The sequence below is a fragment of the Diorhabda carinulata genome, chromosome 6, assembly GCF_026250575.1.
Source record: "Diorhabda carinulata isolate Delta chromosome 6, icDioCari1.1, whole genome shotgun sequence".
NCBI lineage: Eukaryota > Metazoa > Arthropoda > Insecta > Coleoptera > Chrysomelidae > Diorhabda > Diorhabda carinulata.
Genome location: NC_079465.1, coordinates 25,639,151 through 25,663,441, shown reverse-complemented (window position 1 = coordinate 25,663,441; position 24,291 = coordinate 25,639,151). Strand labels below are relative to the sequence as shown.

The following is a 24,291-nucleotide window of genomic DNA, read 5'->3' as shown; positions in this document are numbered from 1 at the left end:
TCCGCACAACTTTTGTCTGAAATTGTTTTTTAATTCTGTTTAGTTTCACCGCTGGAGGGACTGGAACAATCGTGTATTCGGTTATATATGCCTCATTGTATATAGAGGCTTCTGGAACTTGTTTCAGCGCACCCTGTATACCAGTAACCGGAAGCTGCTGCACCATCAAGCAGAAGACAGCTGGTAGGTGCCCGGCATCCTCAAATCTTCTAAAATGAGGCGATGTGGAAAGCGGAATATCTTTTCACGAAAAATTGGAAAAACTGATTTTTGAAAAATTTTCGCGCCCCCTAGCGGCGAAACTATGCATTATTCAGAAAAAAGTTGCGGGCAAAAGTTGTCGTAAATATTATCCGCTACAACTCTGCTGTTTACTATTTTTCCTGAAAAAGCATAGTTTTCTAGATAATGTACGAAATTAGATTTGAAATCTTGTGCGCGCCCTCCAGCGGCTTAACTATGCAACATACGTCAAAAAGTTCAATAGTAAATTTGTGGGAAATTTTATTTGCTACAACTTTACTATTCACTATTTTTCTCGAAAAAAGCATAGTTTTCTAGATAATGTACGAAATTAGTTTTGAAATCGTGTGCGCGCCCTCTAGCGGCTTAACTATGCAACGTACGTCAAAAATTTTGATAGCAAAATTGTCGGAAATTTTATCTGGTACAACTTTGCTTTCCACTATTTTTCTCGAAAAAGCATAGTTTTCCAGATAATGTCGTCTGAAACTTTTACATCGCAAGTCTTCATGGTGTATCGTCGTATCGTGGACCATGCGTCCACCATGAGTTAGGCGATAGAAAACGTTGAGAGCGGCCTCGAAAAGCCTCAACTGCTAAAAATATTGATCCATAAACAACTCATAGATCCAGAGATAACAGTCAGATCAAGGTGGACTTCATGGACGAGTGGCAGTGAAGGAAACTCTTTCAAGACGTCAAAATCAAATTGCATGTAGTGTACTGCATTGACTTGAACGATGCCTCTACAATGACAACAGCAAAACTAAAGTTTTGAAAAGGATATGAATGATAAATAAAAGTTGATAAGATAAATACTAGCATTTAGAAAAACTCTTATCCATTAAACCAGTATCATCAATCTTCTATAATCAATTAATTGGGTCACAGTAAGACAGCCTAAGGCACATAATACCCAGTAATCTACTTCGATAAAATTGATTGATGAACTCTTGAAGGTCCCGTATTAAACCGGAACATAACTTCTCAACCAATATAAGGATCTTCACATCATTCTAAAGTTATAAGCAATCAATAATATAGCAAAAAAATTTGGCATTAGTCAATTTATCACAGCAAGCCGAAACATCTGTTTCCACTTTCAATAATGATACAGTTTCTTTGTTCCTCCATACAATCCATTTCATTAAAACAAAGTTCTTATTGCTAGATCGTTCTTCGATGTCACGAAAGGCAATCCATAACGCGGCGCGTGAATTGAATGGGGAAAAACGTCGATTGAAAGACTATAGAAACTTTGATTGCTACGCGACGTTTACAACAAGATTTTTTTCCATGTGGCAGGATAATTATTTTAATGGCGACGGGGGAATTCATATAGTAGAACTTCTAATTTATTTATATTGTTTCAAGGGAAAACATAAAAACATTTAGAGGATTTTCATTTGGAATATGAATTTTCAACGGACACGACTTTAAGATAACCCCAGCAGATATGATAGTCCGCCCTTGGGATTCATAAACACTCAAAGCAAATGCAGATCTAATCGGACGTCACGCTACACGGTGCATCCCAATTGTCCGTTTGACAAATCAAAGATTGCCCTTGGTACATGTACTTCTTAAAAGTTGAAACTCTAACGTTTCGATCTTTCATTTGATCTCCATCAAGGCTAAAAATATAAGGTACATTATAACTCAAACATTAATGAAGATAAACAAGTAGATTCATCGTTGATATCATCCTCAGTTTCATCAATATCTTAGTCAAGATATTGCTCTGTCTTTTATCACCTCATAATTCCCATTCTATCAGTAAGATTGGTCCTTGAAATGATATTCTGAGGAAGTTCTTTCATATCATTTAGGGTCAGTTCGCCGTGGTCTAATTTTAGTAAGCAGATTGTCCTTGCTCTAGATTGAAATTCTTAAAAATGGATTATAAGAATCATCGCTCGATTGATCAATGAAGTTAGCAATTAAAAACCTGAATGAAACGGTTTTAGTAGAGATGAAAATTTCTTAGACCTCCTCAGAAAGATCTTCATCACGTAAAACCCCTCTACAGTCAGGCGCGTGACATACAGGGTCGAAAAATCGATGGCATAAGGGTATACAGTCATCGAGTTGAATAAATGACACATATTATACGGGGTGGAATAAACCTTTGATGCCAAAAAAGGGCATCTTTGTTATTGCTCGTGAGGAATTGGAAACTTACTATTCAGATATACTTATTAGATTATATTAATTATACCGTTTGATACTATTTCAAATGTATATACAGAATGTATAGAAAAAGATACTATCAATGTCAAAAGGGGATTAAAGAGGCTTATACAGGGTTTATCGAGAATACTATCGATGTCAATATTTTCTCTATTTCACATCGAAAAAAATGCGTTATTTTCTTTGGTTTTACGCTATTTTCGAGTGGGTAAAAACGGCACATACATAATATGACATTATACAGGACAAAATAATTGCTTGTTTACATATATAAGATTAATTATATTCGATAAATCATTTTTTGTTTACTTCATTTAGTAATTACTCACTTTATAATTCCCAAGATCTGTGACGGTACAGCTGAGAACAGCTTCCCTTCCGAGGGCTACCGTCACATTTTGAATTGGCCCTATGAATTGCGGCGTTCCTGTAGATAATCTAGCCACTGTTAAAGTTTGACCCATCGATTGATCTGAAACAAAATAATCAATATTGAAACCTACCGTTTCTCAAGATAAAATTATTTAGATATGCTGGATCTTAGTAGGATAACCAGGTCTCAATTTGCCCACAGCATAGCTTAATAATCACCTATTCTTTCTACACATTCTTTATCTTATACATTCCCATCAATTTTCTACTATACAGGGTCTATCAAAACGTTCGTATGCGAGTTATGTCACTGTATTAAAAATCGATTTAAAATCACCAAACAATCACTTGTCTATAAGGCAAAGTTCAAAAATGCGGCAGCAGCTAAATACTTTTATGGTTCTGTCTACCACAAGCTTTGATTGGCTGAACCTTATTGTTAATTGGCGATTAATCTATGCGTTATAGACATGTGACGGTTTGAAAGATCCTGTATACCTCGACAGTGATAATTTTGATGTACGCTAATTACAACAGACCTTCAACAAGACTTTCCACTCGAATTGACCTTTTTTTGCTGCGGTTTCTTCGTCTAACAACTGATTTTCAATGCTCGCTTCAAATAAATCTTTCGGCAACACGACGTTTCGTTTAAAAATCGGTTTATCCGTGTAGTGTTATTCTATAACTTTTATACATTTTATTTAATATCTTTAAAATACGCAATTTTGGTTTTCTACCACGCAGAAATAGCTTGCGATCTTCAAGCGTGGAATATGCAAATTTCCACTATTGAAACATATTTTTCTTGCTGAACTTTTATTTCCAATAAAGTCTTTCATTTTCATATTTATTACAAGAACTGTATACGTCGTCACTTAATTAATTTATCGAATTCCTAAGGTAATTGCAGGTTTTTCACCTTTTGTATTTACTTTTAACTTAGTTCGTTCATAAGCTGGTGGTGTCCAATTTAATATTCATTCAAGTTATTCACGTACTTCAATAGAGGCCGAATAACACCTTCTTCGGAAGAGTTTCCAACCGAGAAAGTGAGGTTAAATCTTCATACAACTAGAGATTAGTCTTAACGACATGTTAAAATTGAAGAGTACAAATTTTCACATGTGAAATTTCATTAATAAAAAACCAGTGACAAATTTAGTACCCAAAGTTAATTATTAATTACAGGTGGTCTTTGTAGAAGGGCTTATTCATTTACGAGATAAAAAATAAACTTTTGGTTTCGAAATTTCACCTGCATGTTCGTTATTATTACATCTTTCGTGAAAATAACTTTCAGGAATTAAAATGTGATGATTTTATTCAGTAGATTCAAGCGAAGAACTTTGATTTTCCATTAATTTACTATACGAGGGCTGCTACTTAAGTTTTGATATAAGAAACGTCAAATTTGACATTACCATCATAGAGTTTAACATTTTTAATAGTTTGGAGGAACAGCAATAAGTTCAAACGCTTGCAAAGGTGTATTGATCTCAATAAGGAATATTTTAAAAACAAATTGATCCATATCCCCCGTATAACTGAATCTCCTTTGATATTTGCAAATTTGGCGGGAATTTAGTCGCGTTTCCACCCAATAATAAATCCTGCCTCAATTTTTCTACAATTATTTGTATCTTTTGCCTATTTTCTAGTGTTTTTTCTACATATAAAGCTGATCAATTGATCAATACTTGATGATGACTCACTCAAATTTTCGGTATATGGGTGATTCCGTTCTAACTGTGATATTCAATGTCCTGTATTGTTTTTTTGTACTAGTCATTAATTAATAATCAATTAATAAAAATTTTGTGTTAATTGAATAATTCTTAAGATATTTAAACATTATTTTTATACAATATAACTTGCCACTTAAAGAAAACTTATACTACATCACTTGAATGTCAGTACCGTGTCATGTCCATTCCTAGAATTTACCGATAAATTATTAATTTTTTTTGTCGTAACAAATGATTTAAACTAATTACCTTATAAATTCTAATGTTTATGATCAAACTGAGGAAAATTGATGCACTTGTTGTTTAATATCTTAAGTTACCATGTCAGTACCGTGGATAAATGAGTCAGTACCGTGGAACTCAAAATCCGACATTTGTGTCTTGCTCGTGATACTTTGAAGTTGTAGTAAATTCCTCTTAGAGTTTTATTTTTACAGTAAAATAGATGAATAATATGCATAAAAAAGTTAGAAAAGTTAAATTTTAAAATCTTGAAATTTTGAATACAAAAAATCACAGTTAGAACGGAATCACCCATATTTCATATAAAATCAAAATAGATCATCATTAAAACATTTAAAAAGTAGTTTAAGAAGTAGCATCAATATAATCAATTTCTGAACAAATCTAATAGCGATACGTAAACTCCAATTTATTTTATACAAGTTAACAAAGGCAAATATCTTTCATTTGAAATTGGAGTCTGTTATAAAGTAGGATGAAATCGATTGGAAAAGGAATCAAAGCATAAAATCGTATTTTTCGGTAAATAAGGATCTGTTTTCACAATAAATAAATATATATTGACGTACCAACATTTGATTTAAAATTAATTCATAATGTTTAAAAACGACATTCATTCGAATTGTACGTTTTTTCAGTTTATATTAGTATTGTATTTCAATTCTTCTTAATCCAAAATAAAGTTTTATAAGAAATGTATGACGAAATTCGTGAATCCATCTAAAATCATTGATCACAAAAGTTTTTCAATCAAAAAGACAGTACTGAAGAAATCAACATAATCACTATTCATTCATAAGATAATTTAAGACTTCAAAGGTTATTAAATTGTAGTGAAAGAGTGGTTTTAATGCCTTTTTATCCATTTATTCTTATCTATCATTCCATTTATCAACTTTTCTACTGAAGAATCTCATCTATGTGATACTCATTAGATACCAGAGCTCTGCAGTTAACCTCAACATTTTGTTGAAGCCTTTTCGATCTTCTATAAAACCGTTATGATTGATGAATGATTGTTTACAGATGTTCTTGGTTCTTAGAGTCAATATACAATAGATTTTCGAAGTTGTCCTACTCTAGTTAATTTTGGACTGACATTCTTCCTCAGCTCAGACGTGGAACTAGAAATATGAGAAATAGCAAAGCAGAAAAAAAGCTTTGAAATCACTAAATAGAAGCTTTTTGATTCCCTCAATGTGTACTGGAATCAAGAAACCAGAATTTGGATGGTAAGCCATTCCAATCAGAAACTGTCTCCACATGGGGCGGGCAAAATTCTGGTGAAAGCTTAGAATTGTCTGAAACACCAGCAAATTCAACTGCAGATTCTGAAGAAACTAGTGAAACATAATTTTTGTGGCGGTAAATATCGATTCCAATATGGTTTATGGATGTCATCAATATCTTGACAGTGATTGCAATCATGTTTTAATGAAGGTTTGAAAGTAAATTTGGATGCGGCGTTCGCTCACATTGGAATAAAAACAGCGTTATAAAGATGTACTTAATTTCTGCACTTTTTAATAACTATGGATAAAGCCTGGATCCATCACGTCACACCCGAAACCAAAAAACAATCAAAACAATGGACTGAAAAGAGACAATCGGCTCCAAAGAAGACAAAGACTCTTCCATCTGCAAGCGATGTCATGGCGTAGGTTTTTTGGGATAATTTCCATTGAATATCTCTGAAAAAAAAACTATCAACGACGAATATTATGTAAAAGTATTGAGTAGAGAAATCGTGCAAAGATAAAAGGATAAAAAAAATGCACCAGCTCAAACATCTGCTATTGCAATGACCAAAATCAATTAATTGCTACCAATTTACCAGGTTCAGCCCCCTCGAATCACTTACTGTTCCCAGATTTGAGTCTTTTTCTTTTCCTTGAAACCAACTCCATAAAAACAACTTATTCGAAAGCTATTTTCTCATAAATAAAGATGGGATTATATACAAAATTTACATCATCCGTATTTGAAATATTTCTAGATTTTTTCGAATAATTCATATAGTCAAATTACTACAAAACTTACTAAGTAATTTCTATTATATCCAAATATAATCTCTCTCCCTCCAGAATCTTCAAGTCATGGTTGGAGTGATTCGGAAAGCTTTCTTTGGTTTAAAACATTTTAATTTTTGATCTCCACATCTTGTGATTTAAGACCAGTTTCAGTTGGATGCTATCACAGCAAATACTGCTAGAAATTTGAAAGAATCATCAAGTTATCTCTTTAACATTTTCATGATTATCCCAAGAGGGAAAAGTTTAAACGACCAATTCAGGTGTCTTGAAGCTTTGAAGCTTGATTTTTGGCCTAAAAATAACCGCATTTTATGACAAATATTTCACATACTCACAGAAGCCCATTTTTATTAAGGAATTTGATATCTCTACTATTTTAATGTTGATTCAACTTTTTATTCTAACTTTTCCACCACACCTTGTATATTAGATTTCTCATTTTGTTTTCTGATGACTCTGTACTTGTTTAATTCATATTCAGTTGATTAGGTTTTAATTTACGTGGCATTACAAAATCTATTTGTGAAATAGTCATAAATGGAAACTCAAAAAATTTTATAAACAAAGTTATTGAAATCTATCATCCGATATCGAAGCCATTTTCTTTTATCTAACGAAAAACTGAAGAGGAAACTTTGCAATATATCATTTTCAAGAGAAATCAATAAGTCGCTCGCTTCCACTGAAATTTATTAAATCATAAGCTTCGCCGTCATTATTAGAAGATACCCCTCAGAATTCTGAATTTCAAAACATGTTTTTATTGAAGTTAGCGCCAACAGATGTTTCAAGAAAGTTACTATGACAGATATATTAATTATGTCAAAGTAAACGGTCCGTCTTTCTACAAAAAAAAACGGAATAATACACAAAGAAAGGATAATAGCTTTTGGATGACATTGAAGAATTTCAATATCCAGAAGGATGGTCATAATTTAATATAAAAGGACAATATTGCCAAGGGTCGTAACTAACTTTTTTCCGCTTTATATAAACTTTAATTTTTGGTTTTTTAAAGGAGAATTCCATAAATCATAACTTGGAAATTTTTAAATTGAACTTCTTCTATTGCCAAAATCATTAGAATGAAATTAAATGCATGCAAACTACTTAGGAGTTATTGGACGACGATTTTCTGGCAACGGTGAAGTTCTCTTGAATTATCCTGGTGGAGCGGTCAGATCAATTAACATGTTGGTAAGTAAAAATCATACGTTTGATTTATAATGTTGTGCAGAATATTGAAGTGAACTTTGCACCAATTCTTCAACAAACGCCAGATCCATTTGAACTCATCGAAGCCGAAACATTTAGTGAAAATTCTCTCAACCTCTGTCAACATATTGATCTTCAAATTTTGAATGACTCGAACGGTTTTCCATCTGTAAAGACAAAAGTCTACATCACGATATATATAATTGTTACTTGCACCAATTTGAAAGCAACGTTTTCTCAGCACTTGCACAATTTTTCGAATCCGAAGCTTTAATTTGTCTACATGCCGTATAGATTCTGGAAAATTTGATCCAGCCTTGCAGAGCAAGGTCCCATCGCTTCTTCTCTGGCTAAGGTATCTTTCAATTTGGCAACATTGGCAGTTTTGTGAACTCAAATCGATTATTGAATTATCTAACTAATAATGACAGTGACATTAGGTAAGAACTTTGAGTGAAAATATAATAGTAGGCATTTTTAGTGAACTTTCTTTTTTCCCACAATGAATTCAAGCTTATAACTAGCCAAAAAAGGTTACCATCAACCCCCTTTGACTAGGGATGACATGATATTGTCAAGTAAACCAACTGTTTATTTCGTAAATACTAACACTGTGTTTAAACTCTGTTTCTCAATTACCTAGCTACGTAAATAAACAACCTTCGTCTTTATACTCAATTATTTATTATAATAATATCATTTTATGACTTAAAATATCAAAAATTTCGTCTATATTGAATAATATACTTGGTGGTATTTTCCATTCCTCAACTCATCTCACCCAAATCTCACCTTAAATCAAAATAATGGGTTTTCGCATCATTTCTCTGGATATATACGTTGTTCGTCACGATTTTCTTTAAAACGTTGAATAGGTTATTGATCCTAACTTCACTAAAGAAATTTTCTCATATCCAATATAATGCTCAATAAATCTTTACGTAACAAATCGTTTATTCTCGCAGAATTTTTCACATAAAAGATGAAAATTAAATAAATTCCCAAGGAACTGTGTAATCGGGAAATGTCAATTTATCATCTTCATGTTTCGTTCTATTGTTATACAGGATCGTACTCCCAAATTTCACAACATTTTCCAGATCAGTTCCAAACAAACTAAACTTTTCCTATTTTAGAAAAATCATTGCACAACTATCCACTTAGAAACTCGACGTACGATCTATATCTACTTATTCCACGTTTAAAGTAAGTAAAAGGCTCGATACTGTACAACGCGAAGAAATTCACAATCATTTGCCAATCGAAAACTAATATTTTCCCGATTTTCACGAAAATTTGAAGCTCATTTACTAGAATGTGTCGTTTACGTTGTAAACGAATTGTATTCTAATAATAACATTAAAATCCTAACATTCCCAAGGTACTGTGTAATCGGGAAATGTCAATTTGTCATCTTCATGTTTCGTTCTATTGTTATACAGGACCGTACTCCCAAATTTCACAACATTTTCCAGATCAGATCCAAACAAACTAAACTTTTCCTATTTTAGAAAAATCATTGCACAACTATCCACTTAGAAACTCGACGTACGATCTATATCTACTTATTCCACGTTTAAAGTAAGTAAAAGGCTCGATACTGTACAACGCGAAGAAATTCACAATCATTTGCCAATCGAAAACTAATATTTTCCCGATTTTCACGAAAATTTGAAGCTCATTTACTAGAATGTGTCGTTTACGTTGTAAACGAATTGTATTCTAATAATAACATTAAAATCCTAACATTCCCAAGGTACTGTGTAATCGGGAAATGTCAATTTGTCATCTTCATGTTTCGTTCTATTGTTATACAGGACCGTACTCCCAAATTTCACAACATTTTCCAGATCAGATCCAAACAAACTAAACTTTTCCTATTTTAGAAAAATCATTGCACAACTATCCACTTAGAAACTCGACGTACGATCTATATCTACTTATTCCACGTTTAAAGTAAGTAAAAGGCTCGATACTGTACAACGCGAAGAAATTCACAATCATTTGCCAATCGAAAACTAATATTTTCCCGATTTTCACGAAAATTTGAAGCTCATTTACTAGAATGTGTCGTTTACGTTGTAAACGAATTGTATTCTAATAATAACATTAAAATCCTAACATTCCCAAGGTACTGTGTAATCGGGAAATGTCAATTTGTCATCTTCATGTTTCGTTCTATTGTTATACAGGACCGTACTCCCAAATTTCACAACATTTTCCAGATCAGATCCAAACAAACTAAACTTTTCCTATTTTAGAAAAATCATTGCACAACTATCCACTTAGAAACTCGACGTACGATCTATATCTACTTATTCCACGTTTAAAGTAAGTAAAAGGCTCGATACTGTACAACGCGAAGAAATTCACAATCATTTGCCAATTGAAAACTAATATTTTCCCGATTTTCACGAAAATTTGAAGCTCATTTACTAGAATGTGTCGTTTACGTTGTAAACGAATTGTATTCTAATAATAACATTAAAATCCTAACATTCCCAAGGTACTGTGTAATCGGGAAATGTCAATTTGTCATCTTCATGTTTCGTTCTATTGTTATACAGGACCGTACTCCCAAATTTCACAACATTTTCCAGATCAGTTCCAAACAAACTAAACTTTTCCTATTTTAGAAAAATCATTGCACAACTATCCACTTAGAAACTCGACGTACGATCTATATCTACTTATTTCACGTTTAAAGTAAGTAAAAGGCTCGATACTGTACAACGCGAAGAAATTCACAATCATTTGCCAATCGAAAACTAATATTTTCCCGGTTTTCACGAAAATTTGAAGCTCATTTACTAGAATGTGTCGTTTACGTTGTAAACGAATTGTATTCTAATAATAACATTAAAATCCTAACATTCCCAAGGTACTGTGTAATCGGGAAATGTCAATTTGTCATCTTCATGTTTCGTTCTATTGTTATACAGGACCGTACTCCCAAATTTCACAACATTTTCCAGATCAGTTCCAAACAAACTAAACTTTTCCTATTTTAGAAAAATCATTGCACAACTATCCACTTAGAAACTCGACGTACGATCTATATCTACTTATTCCACGTTTAAAGTAAGTAAAAGGCTCGATACTGTACAACGCGAAGAAATTCACAATCATTTGCCAATCGAAAACTAATATTTTCCCGATTTTCACGAAAATTTGAAGCTCATTTACTAGAATGTGTCGTTTACGTTGTAAACGAATTGTATTCTAATAATAACATTAAAATCCTAACATTCCCAAGGTACTGTGTAATCGGGAAATGTCAATTTGTCATCTTCATGTTTCGTTCTATTGTTATACAGGACCGTACTCCCAAATTTCACAACATTTTCCAGATCAGTTCCAAACAAACTAAACTTTTCCTATTTTAGAAAAATCATTGCACAACTATCCACTTAGAAACTCGACGTACGATCTATATCTACTTATTCCACGTTTAAAGTAAGTAAAAGGCTCGATACTGTACAACGCGAAGAAATTCACAATCATTTGCCAATCGAAAACTAATATTTTCCCGATTTTCACGAAAATTTGAAGCTCATTTACTAGAATGTGTCGTTTACGTTGTAAACGAATTGTATTCTAATAATAACATTAAAATCCTAACATTCCCAAGGTACTGTGTAATCGGGAAATGTCAATTTGTCATCTTCATGTTTCGTTCTATTGTTATACAGGACCGTACTCCCAAATTTCACAACATTTTCCAGATCAGTTCCAAACAAACTAAACTTTTTCTACTTTAGAAAAATCATTGCACAACTATCCACGTAGCCGTACGATCTATATCTACGTATTCCACGTTTAAAGTTAGTTAAAGGCTCGATACTGTACAACGCGAAGAAATGCACAATCAATCATTTGCCAATCGAAATCGAATCTACTCAAAAAATTGTTGAAGAAGATGAGGAGCAGTTGGTGGATTGGGTTCATCACTCCCCAAATTAAGTTAGGTTAGGTTCATCGTCACAATTTCAAGTAACCTACGACAATAAACTAAGACAGACATTGTGAAATATTGACCAAACTCCGGCGAGTAATCCAGTATCGCCGAAGAGGATAATTTACAAGAACTTTAGATGGAAAACTATTCAAGAGTAAAGATGAGGTCAGAGCAGAGGCCAAAGTCTTCCTCAGCTGATTGGCGTGAGATTTCGTCAATTTTGGAATATAAAATGAGGAGAAATATCTTTAAAAGTGTATCGAATGTTTAAATGAATATTTTCTGTTTGTGAAAAATACGATGATGGTGACATTCAAGAAAAAGTAACAGAAGTGAACAATTTAAGAAAAAAATGTCTTTGATCGGTGACAGAAAATCAGAACCATTTAAAAATAAAACGAAATAATCATAATAATTACGTTTTTATGAAAATTGTACAATTTTGACTAGCCTGAGCAAAAATTTGTTCTTTTCTATACTTATCCCTCAATATTAATTATTTATATACAGCGTGTTCCAAGACTTGTTGCAAAAAATCTGAAAGTTTGTGAGTTTCTATAAATTTATGATAATTGTCTTTTTACGATGAACGAAAATCTAAAATTATATCGATTACTCTTTGGTTGAAAAATACATCAAAAAAATAATTTTTGCCATCTTTAAATTCTACAGGTTGTCCCTGTGAAAGTAACAGATTGTTAACCGTTAGGCATGGGCCGCCCCTGGCTTCCAGATAGTAGTTTAGAATTATTTATCACGTCAAACCCACTATATCGACATACATAATCATCCATTGAGAATTCATAATATTTCAATGGATGATTTAGAAAATATAAGTATATATAAGTTCTGATTTGTATATTTAAAGCATATTTCTCAGAAACACAGCATTATTTTCACGTTTTCTATGCTCTACTATCGAATTTTTTGCTCGGAACATCCTGTATAGCAAAACAAATTTAGTAAGTTGTAACGTATATTACCACTCGTCAAATAATTTTTTGAATATCAATTTCTTTCCTTTATATGAAACTCGAATGCGGTTTCACAATTTGAAGCACCTATTTATCGAATACAAAGTAAACAAAATAAAATTGTTCTTTATCCTTTGGCCAGTAAAATATTTTCAGTGGATTTTCCGTTACTCAGTTAGTTTCCGGAATGGGTATTCAAAATGCCACCATAAATCTTTTTAAGTATACGTTTAACGTCTACTACAAGTCACGCTATAATACTTGTTATACTTTACAGAAATATAACGTTTAATTTTATATTTGTTACTTATCCTTTGAACAAATAACACTAAATTTATCTAAAAAACTCGTTTCCTGTTTACTGACGTACCATTTTTCTTGATAAAAGTGGAAATAAGAACAAAATTTATTTATCTGTGGGTTATGATGTCTATGATAGATCTGTCATGGATGTCACAAATGTCACTGTCACAAGTATCAATTTTGATTGATCAGAATAAGATAATAGAGGTTAATCAATATAGGTCAAGAAATATTGCTTATTTAAGAAAGAGTTGAAGAAATAAAGATCAAATGTCGTTTCATAAGATGATTTTCAAATTAATTTAAATAAACACATGTGTTGCTCTAAAAAACAAAGATTTTATTGCTATCACAAATGCAATACATGAGTGATATTAATAAATTATTTTATATTACATAACTAAATCTTACATAAAAATGTTTATTTCTTCAACTCTTACTTAAATAAGCAATATTTCTTGACCTACATTAATTAACCTCTATTATCTTATTCTAATCAATCAAAATTGACAATGACAGACACTGTCATTTACATTGACACTTGTGACAGTGACATTTGTGACAGTGACATTTGTGACAGTGACATTTGTGACAGTGACATTTGTGACAGTGACATTTGTGACAGTGACATTTGTGACAGTGACATTTGTGACAGTGACATTTGTGACATCGTAACCCACAGATAAATAAAGTAAACCATATTAAAACTAAAGAAATACTATTTCTTCACATATATTCAATTGAAGTTTTGCTTTATCGCCTTTCAAAATAATCCGATATCCAGTGGAGATTCCATGAAGTGGTATAAAAGCACCAAAACGTCGAGAGTATCCTTTCGATTAACTTTGAAGGTTCAAATACAACCGTAAACGCTGTATAAAGCATTTGCGTCGAAAAAAATCCGCAAGGTGTGTATTTGATCAATGACAATGCTCCAGTCCACTAAGCTCCACTTTCCAAGGCTACTGTACATGTTGGTACCTTCAATGAGATTAAAGACCTACCGTATAACCCTAGCTTGGTCCCTACCGCTAATATTTGTCGAAACCGAGCTAAGGGATGAAAGATTTTGAATATAACAATGCAACATATTTTTCGAGTGGCATAGAAGCTTTACTTTTCCATTGGTAACAATCAATGACTCTCTGTATACAATATACTAGAATGGGAAACTCACTACAGAAAAAGTTATGTTTGCAAACAAATTAGTGTGTTTCTAAAATCAAAAGATCGTTTGTGGGGGTCGTTTTGTCGATCTTTGGAAATAATTTGTGTCATCAGTACTTTAGAAATGTTAAATTCGTTGAATAAAATATCTAAAGATGAACAATCGAATATGTTAAATGATGCACAAGGCAATCCACTAGTTGGCTTTAGAATTTCAGTTTTTAGTTACGATATCAGTCAACAATATATTTAGTTCCAGTTCAATCCAACAAAAAAAGATGTTCCAGCATAACTTAAATATATACAACATCTCTATTGCCGCTAAAAGATGTCCACAAGGTAGAATAGGCAAGATCCTGATATTAGCAGGAGCCCTGTGGGTCGCAGTAAGGAAAACTTGAATAACATCATTAACATGAGATGTTCAACATTGGATACCTTAAAAATTCACTAAATGATGTAAACCAATTTTATTTGGTACCATAGATTAAAGATTTAATATCTAAGGCTGCTAAATGAAAAGAAAATGTACCAAAAGGTGATTTCCTTCATTTTAAATGGAATATTTCCAAATTATTTGCATTGGAAGAAGAAGTTGGTAGAAAACTTAGCTGAGGCACCAGATCCTACAATTAGATTCCTTTTTGAGAGGTTATTTGGAATTAAATCCACCTAACAATAGTCAGACATTGATGTAAATGATTTGTCAGGAATAATTTTCTTGATATGCTCTTAAAAAGTGGTACAATAAGGATGGTTCCAGAAGTCTGAGTGCTTAGTCTGACCTAGAGATGACGCAAATTGCTTGGATGAGACAGCTTCGAAATGGTCGACCAAATGAGGTAACGACTCTAGACGAAATGCTGAAGAAAATCCACTGGATGATCATCGAGTGAAAATGTGCGAGCTAGCAGACATAGTAGGCATTTCAAAAAGTGTGATACATCTCATATTAGCTGGAAATTTGGACATGAGAAAGCTGCGCGCAAGATGAGTGCTGCGTGATGATGAGTGAGTTTGCTCACAATGGAACAAAACCAGCGTGGTGAAGATGTTTCCATGGAGTGTTTGGCAATGTTTGACATAAACGGAGCGGAATGGATGAAACGCGATTCCATCCAGAACAAACAATCAAAATAATGGACTGAAAAGGGAGAACTGACTCCAAAGAAGGCCAAGACTGTTCCATCTGCAGGCAACGTTATGGCGTCGGGTTTTTGGAATCCACTTTGGATAATTGTCATTAACTATCATTGTAAAAGGAAAAACTATCAACGGCGAGTATTATGCGAACTTATTGCAACGTTTGAGCAAATAAATCAAGCAAAAAATGTCACATGTGGCTAAGAATAGTGTTGTTGCATCAAAACAATTCACCAACTCACACATTCGTTATTGCAAAGGCCAAAATTAATTGATTCAAGTTTGATTTGCTACTCCATGCACCCTATTCGCCAGATTTAGCCCCCTCGAATCATTATCTGTTATTGAAAACATCGCTGGAAAAAGTGTATGAGGCTAAAAGTGGATTACGTTGAAAATTGTATACATTTTTCCCATAATTTTTGAGTCTTTGTTGACCCAGATACTTATGGTATCATCCTTGTAAGTAAATCCCAAGAAAAGTTACCCTTGAGAGGGTTCTACTTATTTTAGAACTGAAGATTTTGTCCTCAACCTCATTGCCATTTTGAAAATCTATCATAAATAAAATGTTACCTTTTTGGAAAAGCAGCAAAATCTAATATATACTTTGACGTGACTTGGCAGTTTTCTTTGCGCTTTTCTAACCAAATAATCTATTTCAACGTACTGTAGTTTCGATTTAAACCAACTGATAGCAATAATTTTCTCGTAACGGAAAGGAAAATTGGAAAATTTTCGAAAGATGTGTAACATTTTTAATTGAATCTGTGCAATTTACTAGATTTATTATGCTTGCTTCGGCTTCGTTTGTTTACAGCAATTAAGAATCATTTGACTTGGATGAATAATGAGAAATTCTTCAAATTACATTCTCTTATTGCTGCGAATTAATGTTTGCTCAGATATACGGGGTGTGGTTATTGAATAACAAAATTTTTAATGTTAAAAATAAGCACAACAAGGCTAACTCAATTGAGAGTGCATTACTGAGCATCTGCCGTGATAGTATCAGTAAAACACTCAGTTCAATTATCTCTATCTATGTTCTAAGCTGTCCAGGTTTTTAATCAACTCTGGATCGATTTGTTCTCTTTTGAACACTCCAAAAATTGACAAAACCAAGCTTTGTAGAGGACTAGAAGCTGTTGCGGAGTATAAAGCTTTTTGGTCTCAGAAAGGACTCTAAATTTTCGTGAAACTGTCTTAGCGACTGAAACCTAACCAATTTTTGTTTTGAATTTCTGTATTCTAATTCATACGTGATTGTTTTTTTTTTTTGAGGACCATAATATGTAATAAAAGATCTATCTTTGACATAACCCTGTTGAGAAAGTTAAAATTCGTATCGCCTCTATCTTAGCAATTTTCAATTAACTCGATTTTGTCCTTTTCCATTCTAGTTTTCTAATTCTTATTCTTTGTACTAGAGCTTCATTAGAGTATTTCAATTGGAATAAGCTGATTTCGACTTTTTTTCAAGAATGACTGAAATTATCTGGAAACAAGTAGAATTTTGATAAAGAGCAAATTAAACTGAACTATCTTTTGTTCGCGAAGGATGATATTAGGGAACAGTTATTAATTCTACGTCTCATTCAATGATTTCTTTAATGAAATTTTTATCGATATATTTTTCGTTTTTGATTGTATGCAGCTATTCTTGAATTTTTATCATCACATATTACATTAAGAGTGATTTTATATTATTTTCATCCAACGATGATGTCTTGATCTACTTTAGAAATAATAGAGATGTTTGTCTTATATAAACAGTATGAGGCAAATCAATATATTTTCAATGAATATACGTGATTGAATCTCTTGGATCAAATGGGATCTTCTCCAAATTAGTATGCAAATATTTCGGAATCTTTCTTCTTCAATTTAGGGGCAAATTCTTACACGTGGAACACACGTGGCCGCCAAGAACTATTTATGCTCCTGACCAAAAAAATATAGGAGACATGTCTGAGAAAACATTTTTTTAGTGCTGATACAAAATTGGAGTATCATAAATACTCGAAATTTTTCAAAACTATAAATTTATTTCTTTCAAAAATGTGACAACTCAAATTCATTTTTACCTTTCTTATTTATTTTTTTATATACGGTTTCCTAAGCCGGTCCTGTCAAGTAACTATGGAATTTTAGAAATTCGGCGAGTTCGCGCGACGCTTTTCGGGATTCGTCTTACACGTTTTTTATAAATGATGTTTATTTGTATACAATCTTTTTAGTAGCAAGCGGTACATTTACAGTACTCCTTCTAAATCAGTTATTTAATTTGTTTCTTATTTTTTCTAGAACTGTGTGGAATTTTATTAAGGTATATAAATGATTTGTGTAAACGCAGTTAGTTTGAAATGAATATTCGTAGTGAAAAGAACGAATTAGTGAAAGTTATCGCACAAATAGTTTAAGTATTATTATAATAGGAAGAGTCACGGATAACAAAATCTTATCCACGAGGAAATAATTAATAATCATTTTGTTTGCGTTATTATTGATTATAATCTATTTATTAATGTCTAAAATAAGAAAATAGAGAAGCTGAACAACCAGTGTAGTTCCATCTCGATAGTGAGGCTTCAATTCATTCAGCATATTGCATGTGAAGTTAGAATATACAGGGTGTCCCACGATGAGTTAAAACCATCTGTATATGGCAAAATACTTATAGTAGAATCATGAAAATTTCTACTTTTGGGTTTTCGGATACGATCTTTTCAACTAAAATATTTTCAAAGATGGCCGACTTCCGGTTCTACCGGAAGTCTACTGTAACTTTGTTATTTTGAATAGAACACACTATATATTAATACATTTTTGAAATATACGTAAAAGTTTAGTATACTTATGTCTAAAAACTTTTATCGAAAAATGCATACTTTTTGAGTTATTGATTTTTAGGTTTTAAATTTGACCGTTGCAGACCGTTATAAATTATTTTTTTACAAGGACACCCTTAAAGATATGAAAATGGTTTCTATTCGGTTGCTTTTAGCAAGATCAGACGTATTCGAATCTATGCTGAAAAATTTTACATTTTATACAGGGTATGTATAAAAAGTGTTCAAAATTAAACTTCATAAATATCAAATTTCTTATTTTTTTTTTAATAGAACCGCCTGGTTGATTTAATTCTTTTCACAGATCTTGACAAGATAAAGAAAAATACTTTTTTATTTGTGCTTGAATCAATGGGTCAAAATAGAATTTAGACCACACCTGTTAAGTTAAACTTTGAACGCTTTTTATACACTTCCTGTATAAAATAAAAGATTTTTCATTATAGATTCAAATACATGTGATTTTGCTTGAATCAACCGAATAGAAACCATTTCCATATATTCAAGGGTATACTCGTAAAAAAATAATTTTTTAAGGTCTGCAATGGTCAAATTTTCAAAAAAAAATTAATAACTCAAAAAGTATGCATTTTTCGAAAAAAGTTTTTCAACAAAAGTATACTAAAATTTCACGTAGATTTCAAAAATGTATTAATGTACAGTGTGTTTTAACTCGTCGTGGGATACCCTGTATTTTCAAGAAATAAAATAATTTTTATACAGTGAACTAATTTTTTTCATCATGATATGATCTGCCATGTTATTTTGATCATATATTCCAAACTTTTGGATGAAATTGTTCATTTCTTGATTAGTTTGTATTGTTATACTATGGAATGTGAAAAAACTTCACCGGAAACACCAAAATCCACTCAATTCGAGGGACGTTCATGATATGTACACAATATTGGAATTATTCATTCTGGAACACGTTAAAATAGAAACGTGCGATAAAATATTTCATCCCATACTATTATTGGAACATATATTCTACTAATTCGTGTTTTAGAAATAAATATTTCACTCATTCCATATGGATTGTACCCTATCCACAACAATATAACAAATTCAGAAAAACATACAATGTTCAATGGTAAATTAGTAACGATTCACGATATAAAAAAGGAAATAAGTTATTTTATTATTTTTTTCACATCTCTACACTATTCCTCACCACAGATTTCCTTCTAAAAGGTTGATTCCATAGTCTACTAAGCCGTTCATGAAGCTCAATATCATTTTAGAGCTGAAATGACGTTGGGATTATATTAATTTAGAGAAGTGTGAAAGCGATTATTATCTTGTTCCTTTTTGAAGTATTAAAACTAAACTTTTTGAGAGAAAAAGTTTGTGAGCTGACTGGAATTCAGTGGGATAATTTGTGGAACTGAAAAATCAATACTTCTGGATCCAAAAAATTCTTGAAGGCCCAACAATATTTTAAGAATTCAATATCAGAAATTCAGAACACCCAAAAATCAATCTGCCTACGATTCCACGTGTTTTTCAGTGCCACTTTTGTTAATTTTTTTTTCCTGAAACTGTAATATGATACGTCCTCACTTAGAGATGGCGATAGTTGCTCGAAAAATATAATTGTATTAGAAAGTACACAATCTATACAGTTAAGTTTGAAGACACCACACCAAGCTTAACTAGATTCTACGTTGGGTTATCAACTAACATTACAGTGGCCAACCGACTCCAGAAATGTTGAAGAAAATCCAGTAGGTACTGGATGATCGTCGACTGACAGTGCGCGAGCTACCAGACATAGTAGGCGTTTCAAAAAGTGCGGTACAACGCATATTAACCAAAATTTTGGACACGAGAAAGCTGTGTGCAAGATGAAAGCCGCGTTTACTCACAACAGCATGTAGATGGATGAAATATGGACACAAAGATGTAATTTCCAGTTCCAGTTATTAAATATGATGATGATTTTTTAGTTGTAGTCCATGCTGTTTATGAGGCTTTCACTCCATACCTCAACAAACGCCTGGACTATATCTAAGAAGACATAATTAGATCTTTGATTCTGTGTAGATATTTCTAGTTGTTGATTCCACAAAATTAGTAGATTATAAAATGTTAAAGTTGAAACAGTGTTAATTGTTAATGATTCACTAAAAACTATGAACAAAAACTTTACAAAACAACCGTATTATTATATAACTATATAAGATCCAGATACAAAACACAACTATCCATGAGATGACGCCTATTTTGAGAAAATATGAAGGTAAAAATGTACATATATAACGTAAAAAACATGATTTGTAATTCATTTTCGTTAATTATCATCCAGCATCCAGAAAACATCGAAATCGAAAACATTTGAGAGTCAAAAAGATTTGGTAATCGTTCTAAAAAAAAGTTGGTGTGGATTGGTGCGAAGAAATGTTGAAAAAATCCGATTGCAGTGCTTTAAAAGATATCACAATCGACGAATCATGGATCTATGAACTCAAAAATAAGAAACAATCGACTTTATGGGTCTTTCAAGGACATCGAAATGATTTGTCATCCCCGTACAGACACCAAATGTTTCCTTCTTATTTCCGCAGTTCAAAAATAAAAGAAAACGTTTTTTTATACCTGAAGCAGGGGTTGATGCGTTCAAGTCAGATATTTTGAAGATACCTCAATCGGAATGGAACAAATTTTTCGAAAATTAGTTCAACCTCATTCTAAAGCGTATTAACCTCAATCTAGTATATTTTGATAAACAATAAAGTCATATCCAATCATATATTTATGTTCTAAATTGTCCATCTCAAAACTTAAGTAGCAAAATTTTTCAAAAGTCTTATCTTTCGAGTCCGTTTCATATTTTTCGTTTATTATTAATCAATATTTCCTAGGAGATCTTTTTTATCACTCCTCGTACAATACGCATATGCTGAAATAATATTCTGTTAAAACGTTAGCTACAAATGGATCGAATCATACTTGGAAGCGACGCAAATGTGGAATTGTATGGTTTTATTACTTTTCCCCATTTAAAATGAATTTTACATTTTACTGTTTATTTTTACAAAATGGAGCTCTATCTAATACCCAAACGATGATGATGCGGCTCATTATGACCATTACGTTGAGCATTGAAAAGTATATGAAGGTAAAAGACATTTCAGTTTTAAAATAAACTATAGTCTAAAGGTCTTAGTATTTTAATCTAAGTTGCCACTAGAAATATGGAAGTACCTCATATATTAAAACGTTCTACGCGTTGTTGATTAAAATCTGCAAACTTAGAGCATTGAGAACTCAATTCTTGCAAATATTGATCCTTTGGTTCTTATATCTGTTGAAACGAAAACTCGTTCAACTCATAGTTGTTTCGAAAGTCGTTAAATGCTGTCTACTAATACAGCGGTAGTTTTGAAGCAACTACCGCCGACTCTAGGTCTTGGTACTTCTGGAACCATCCTCTAATAGTTCATTCATCATGCTTTCGATTGTTTCAAGTTCAAGTTTCTCTTGTATAATTTATCCAAGATTATCTTCTGGTTTCTTATCTAGTTTTCTAGTCTAGCTATGACCAGGAAGGTTGAGGTTAGACCAGATACACGCCTATGACTCTGATTGACTTTTTTGGTATTCTAATATTTCTATGCTGTGCATGTATATTATTAAAAAAAATCATCAGACCTGTTATAAAGTCCGTACATTCTTGTTAAACAACTGAAACAGCTACAACTTCCATAATATCTGGGTAATTGAGTTGTTGAGCTCGAAATAATACTATCCGATAATAAAATTAGAGAAATATATTATTCAACTAGAAATCCAAAAACTTTTTCGAGTGTACTTCATAGTTGAATGGCATGGAAACACGCCAAGTACAATCGTGGAATGAACTCTGCCTAGCTTGAACATTGAAAATTTGATTTTCTGCAGTGGAATAAAAATTTTTTATTGAATGCTCAATATACTCTCAATATAACTGAAATAAATTCCATTATACGGGGAAACATTTCAAATTGATATCGACACAACAATAAATTTAGTATTAACGACTCTCAATTACTTTAGAATTTGATTTACGGAACATGTGAATTATCCCCAAGTAGCTTAATATGTATCATAATTACTGCTTTAAACATTTCAGTATTGAGGATGATGCGACAAGTGCCACAAGTGCCGTATTTGCTCACAATGCAACAAAAACAGCGTCGTGAAGTTTTTGGTAAAGTTTCAAAGAAATAATTCAGAAGTCATAACCATGGATGAAACGTGGATCCATCACTGCACACTCGAAACAAAAAAACAATGGACTAAAAAGGGAGAACCAGCTCCAAAGAAAGCAAAAACGATTCCATCAGCAGGCGAGGTCATGGCGTCGAGTTTTTGGAATACGCATGGAATAATTTTCATTTACTATCTTGAAAAAGGAAAAATTATCAACACCGAGTATTATGCGAGCTTATTGCGATGTTTGAACAAAAAAATCAAGCAAAAACGGCCGCATTTGGTTAAAAAGAAAGTGTTGTTTCATGAATTGCTTTCTCATGCACGCTATTCGCCAAATTTTGCTTCCTCGGATTATTTTCTGTTACCAGATTTGATAAAATAGCTTGGTGTCAAATATTTGTCGATTTTTATTAAAAAAAAAAAGTATCTACCTTATCGAACATCGCTAGGAAAAATGTTTGGAGTTAAAAAAATATATTTTTTCCAAAATTTTTGTATTTTTTCCGTTGGGCTAGATACTACAGGGACCATCCTATGAATTACTGGAAAAACTGATGATTAATATGTTTAGAAACATGTGATACTGACCTTGGATACACCAAGACTGGCCCAAAATGAAATGCACAACGATGATCAGATAGATCTTCTTCATTTCCATTTCCAATACTTCTATCTATACCTACAAGAAATATAAGATTGAAATATGTGATCAGATCGATATCAAGATAACAATTATACTTTTTTAATGTTTTATTGAGTAGTACTCTCCCCATAGGTTAGTAGGGGTAGTAGACTTTGTTATTTTTATCCTACGGTTACTTTCATGTTTGAAATGTGTGTATGTATGCTGTTTAGACTACTTGTTTTGAATATTATATCATATAGATATAAATATGATACACACACACACACACACACACACACACACACACACACACACACACACACACACACACACACACACAGTCCCATGGAAAATAACGCCCCAAACTAAGAAAAAAAATAATAAAAATGTTTTAATGGAGATTACTTTTGAATTATCGAGTGCAATTGGTCAAAAATATGTACAGTTGATGGAAATGGACCCGCCATATCAAAGTTAAATGAAAATTTGGACAATGAAGCACACACTAAGAAAAAAACTTCAGATGCAGGCCTAATTCCGCTTATATTTTGAATAAATGATTCTAAAATGTGTTTTATAAGATTATTATTAACTTTTTGGGGCAAACTGGATAGAATAACGAAAAAACACAACAACTGATGGAAATGGATAGGCCAGATTAAACTGAAATGGAAAATGAAGCCCAAACTAAGAAAAAAAATGACAAAAATGTTTTATTGAAGATTATTTTGGAATTATTCAGTGCAGTTTGTCAAAAATATTTACATTTGATGGGAATGGACTGGCCATATCAAACTGTAATCAAAATTTAGAAAATGACGTACACACTAAGAAAAAAACTTCAGATGCAGGCCTAGTTCCGCTTATATCTGGAATCAATGATTCTGAAATGTGTTTTTTAAGATTATTTTCAACTTGTTGTGTGCAAAGTGGATAGATAAGTAGAAAAAACACTACAAAAGCTGGAAATGATCCGGTCAGATTAAACTGAAATTGAAAATGCAGAAAACACAATAACTCATGGAAAT

At 32.3% G+C, this 24,291-nt stretch overlaps 1 protein-coding gene across 1 annotated transcript in view; it reads right to left on the bottom strand.

Moving 5' to 3' along the window:
- Window positions 1-24,291, bottom strand: part of LOC130895346 (lachesin-like) — a 96,655-nt gene that overhangs the window by 64,538 nt on the left and 7,826 nt on the right. The window contains exons 2-3 of the mRNA XM_057802582.1: window positions 23,227-23,317; window positions 2,763-2,905 (exon numbers count right to left, since the gene is read on the bottom strand). Of these exons, the coding sequence (XP_057658565.1) occupies window positions 2,763-2,905; window positions 23,227-23,296 (213 nt within the window). The 5' untranslated portion in view covers window positions 23,297-23,317. The remainder of the gene's footprint in view (window positions 1-2,762; window positions 2,906-23,226; window positions 23,318-24,291) is intronic.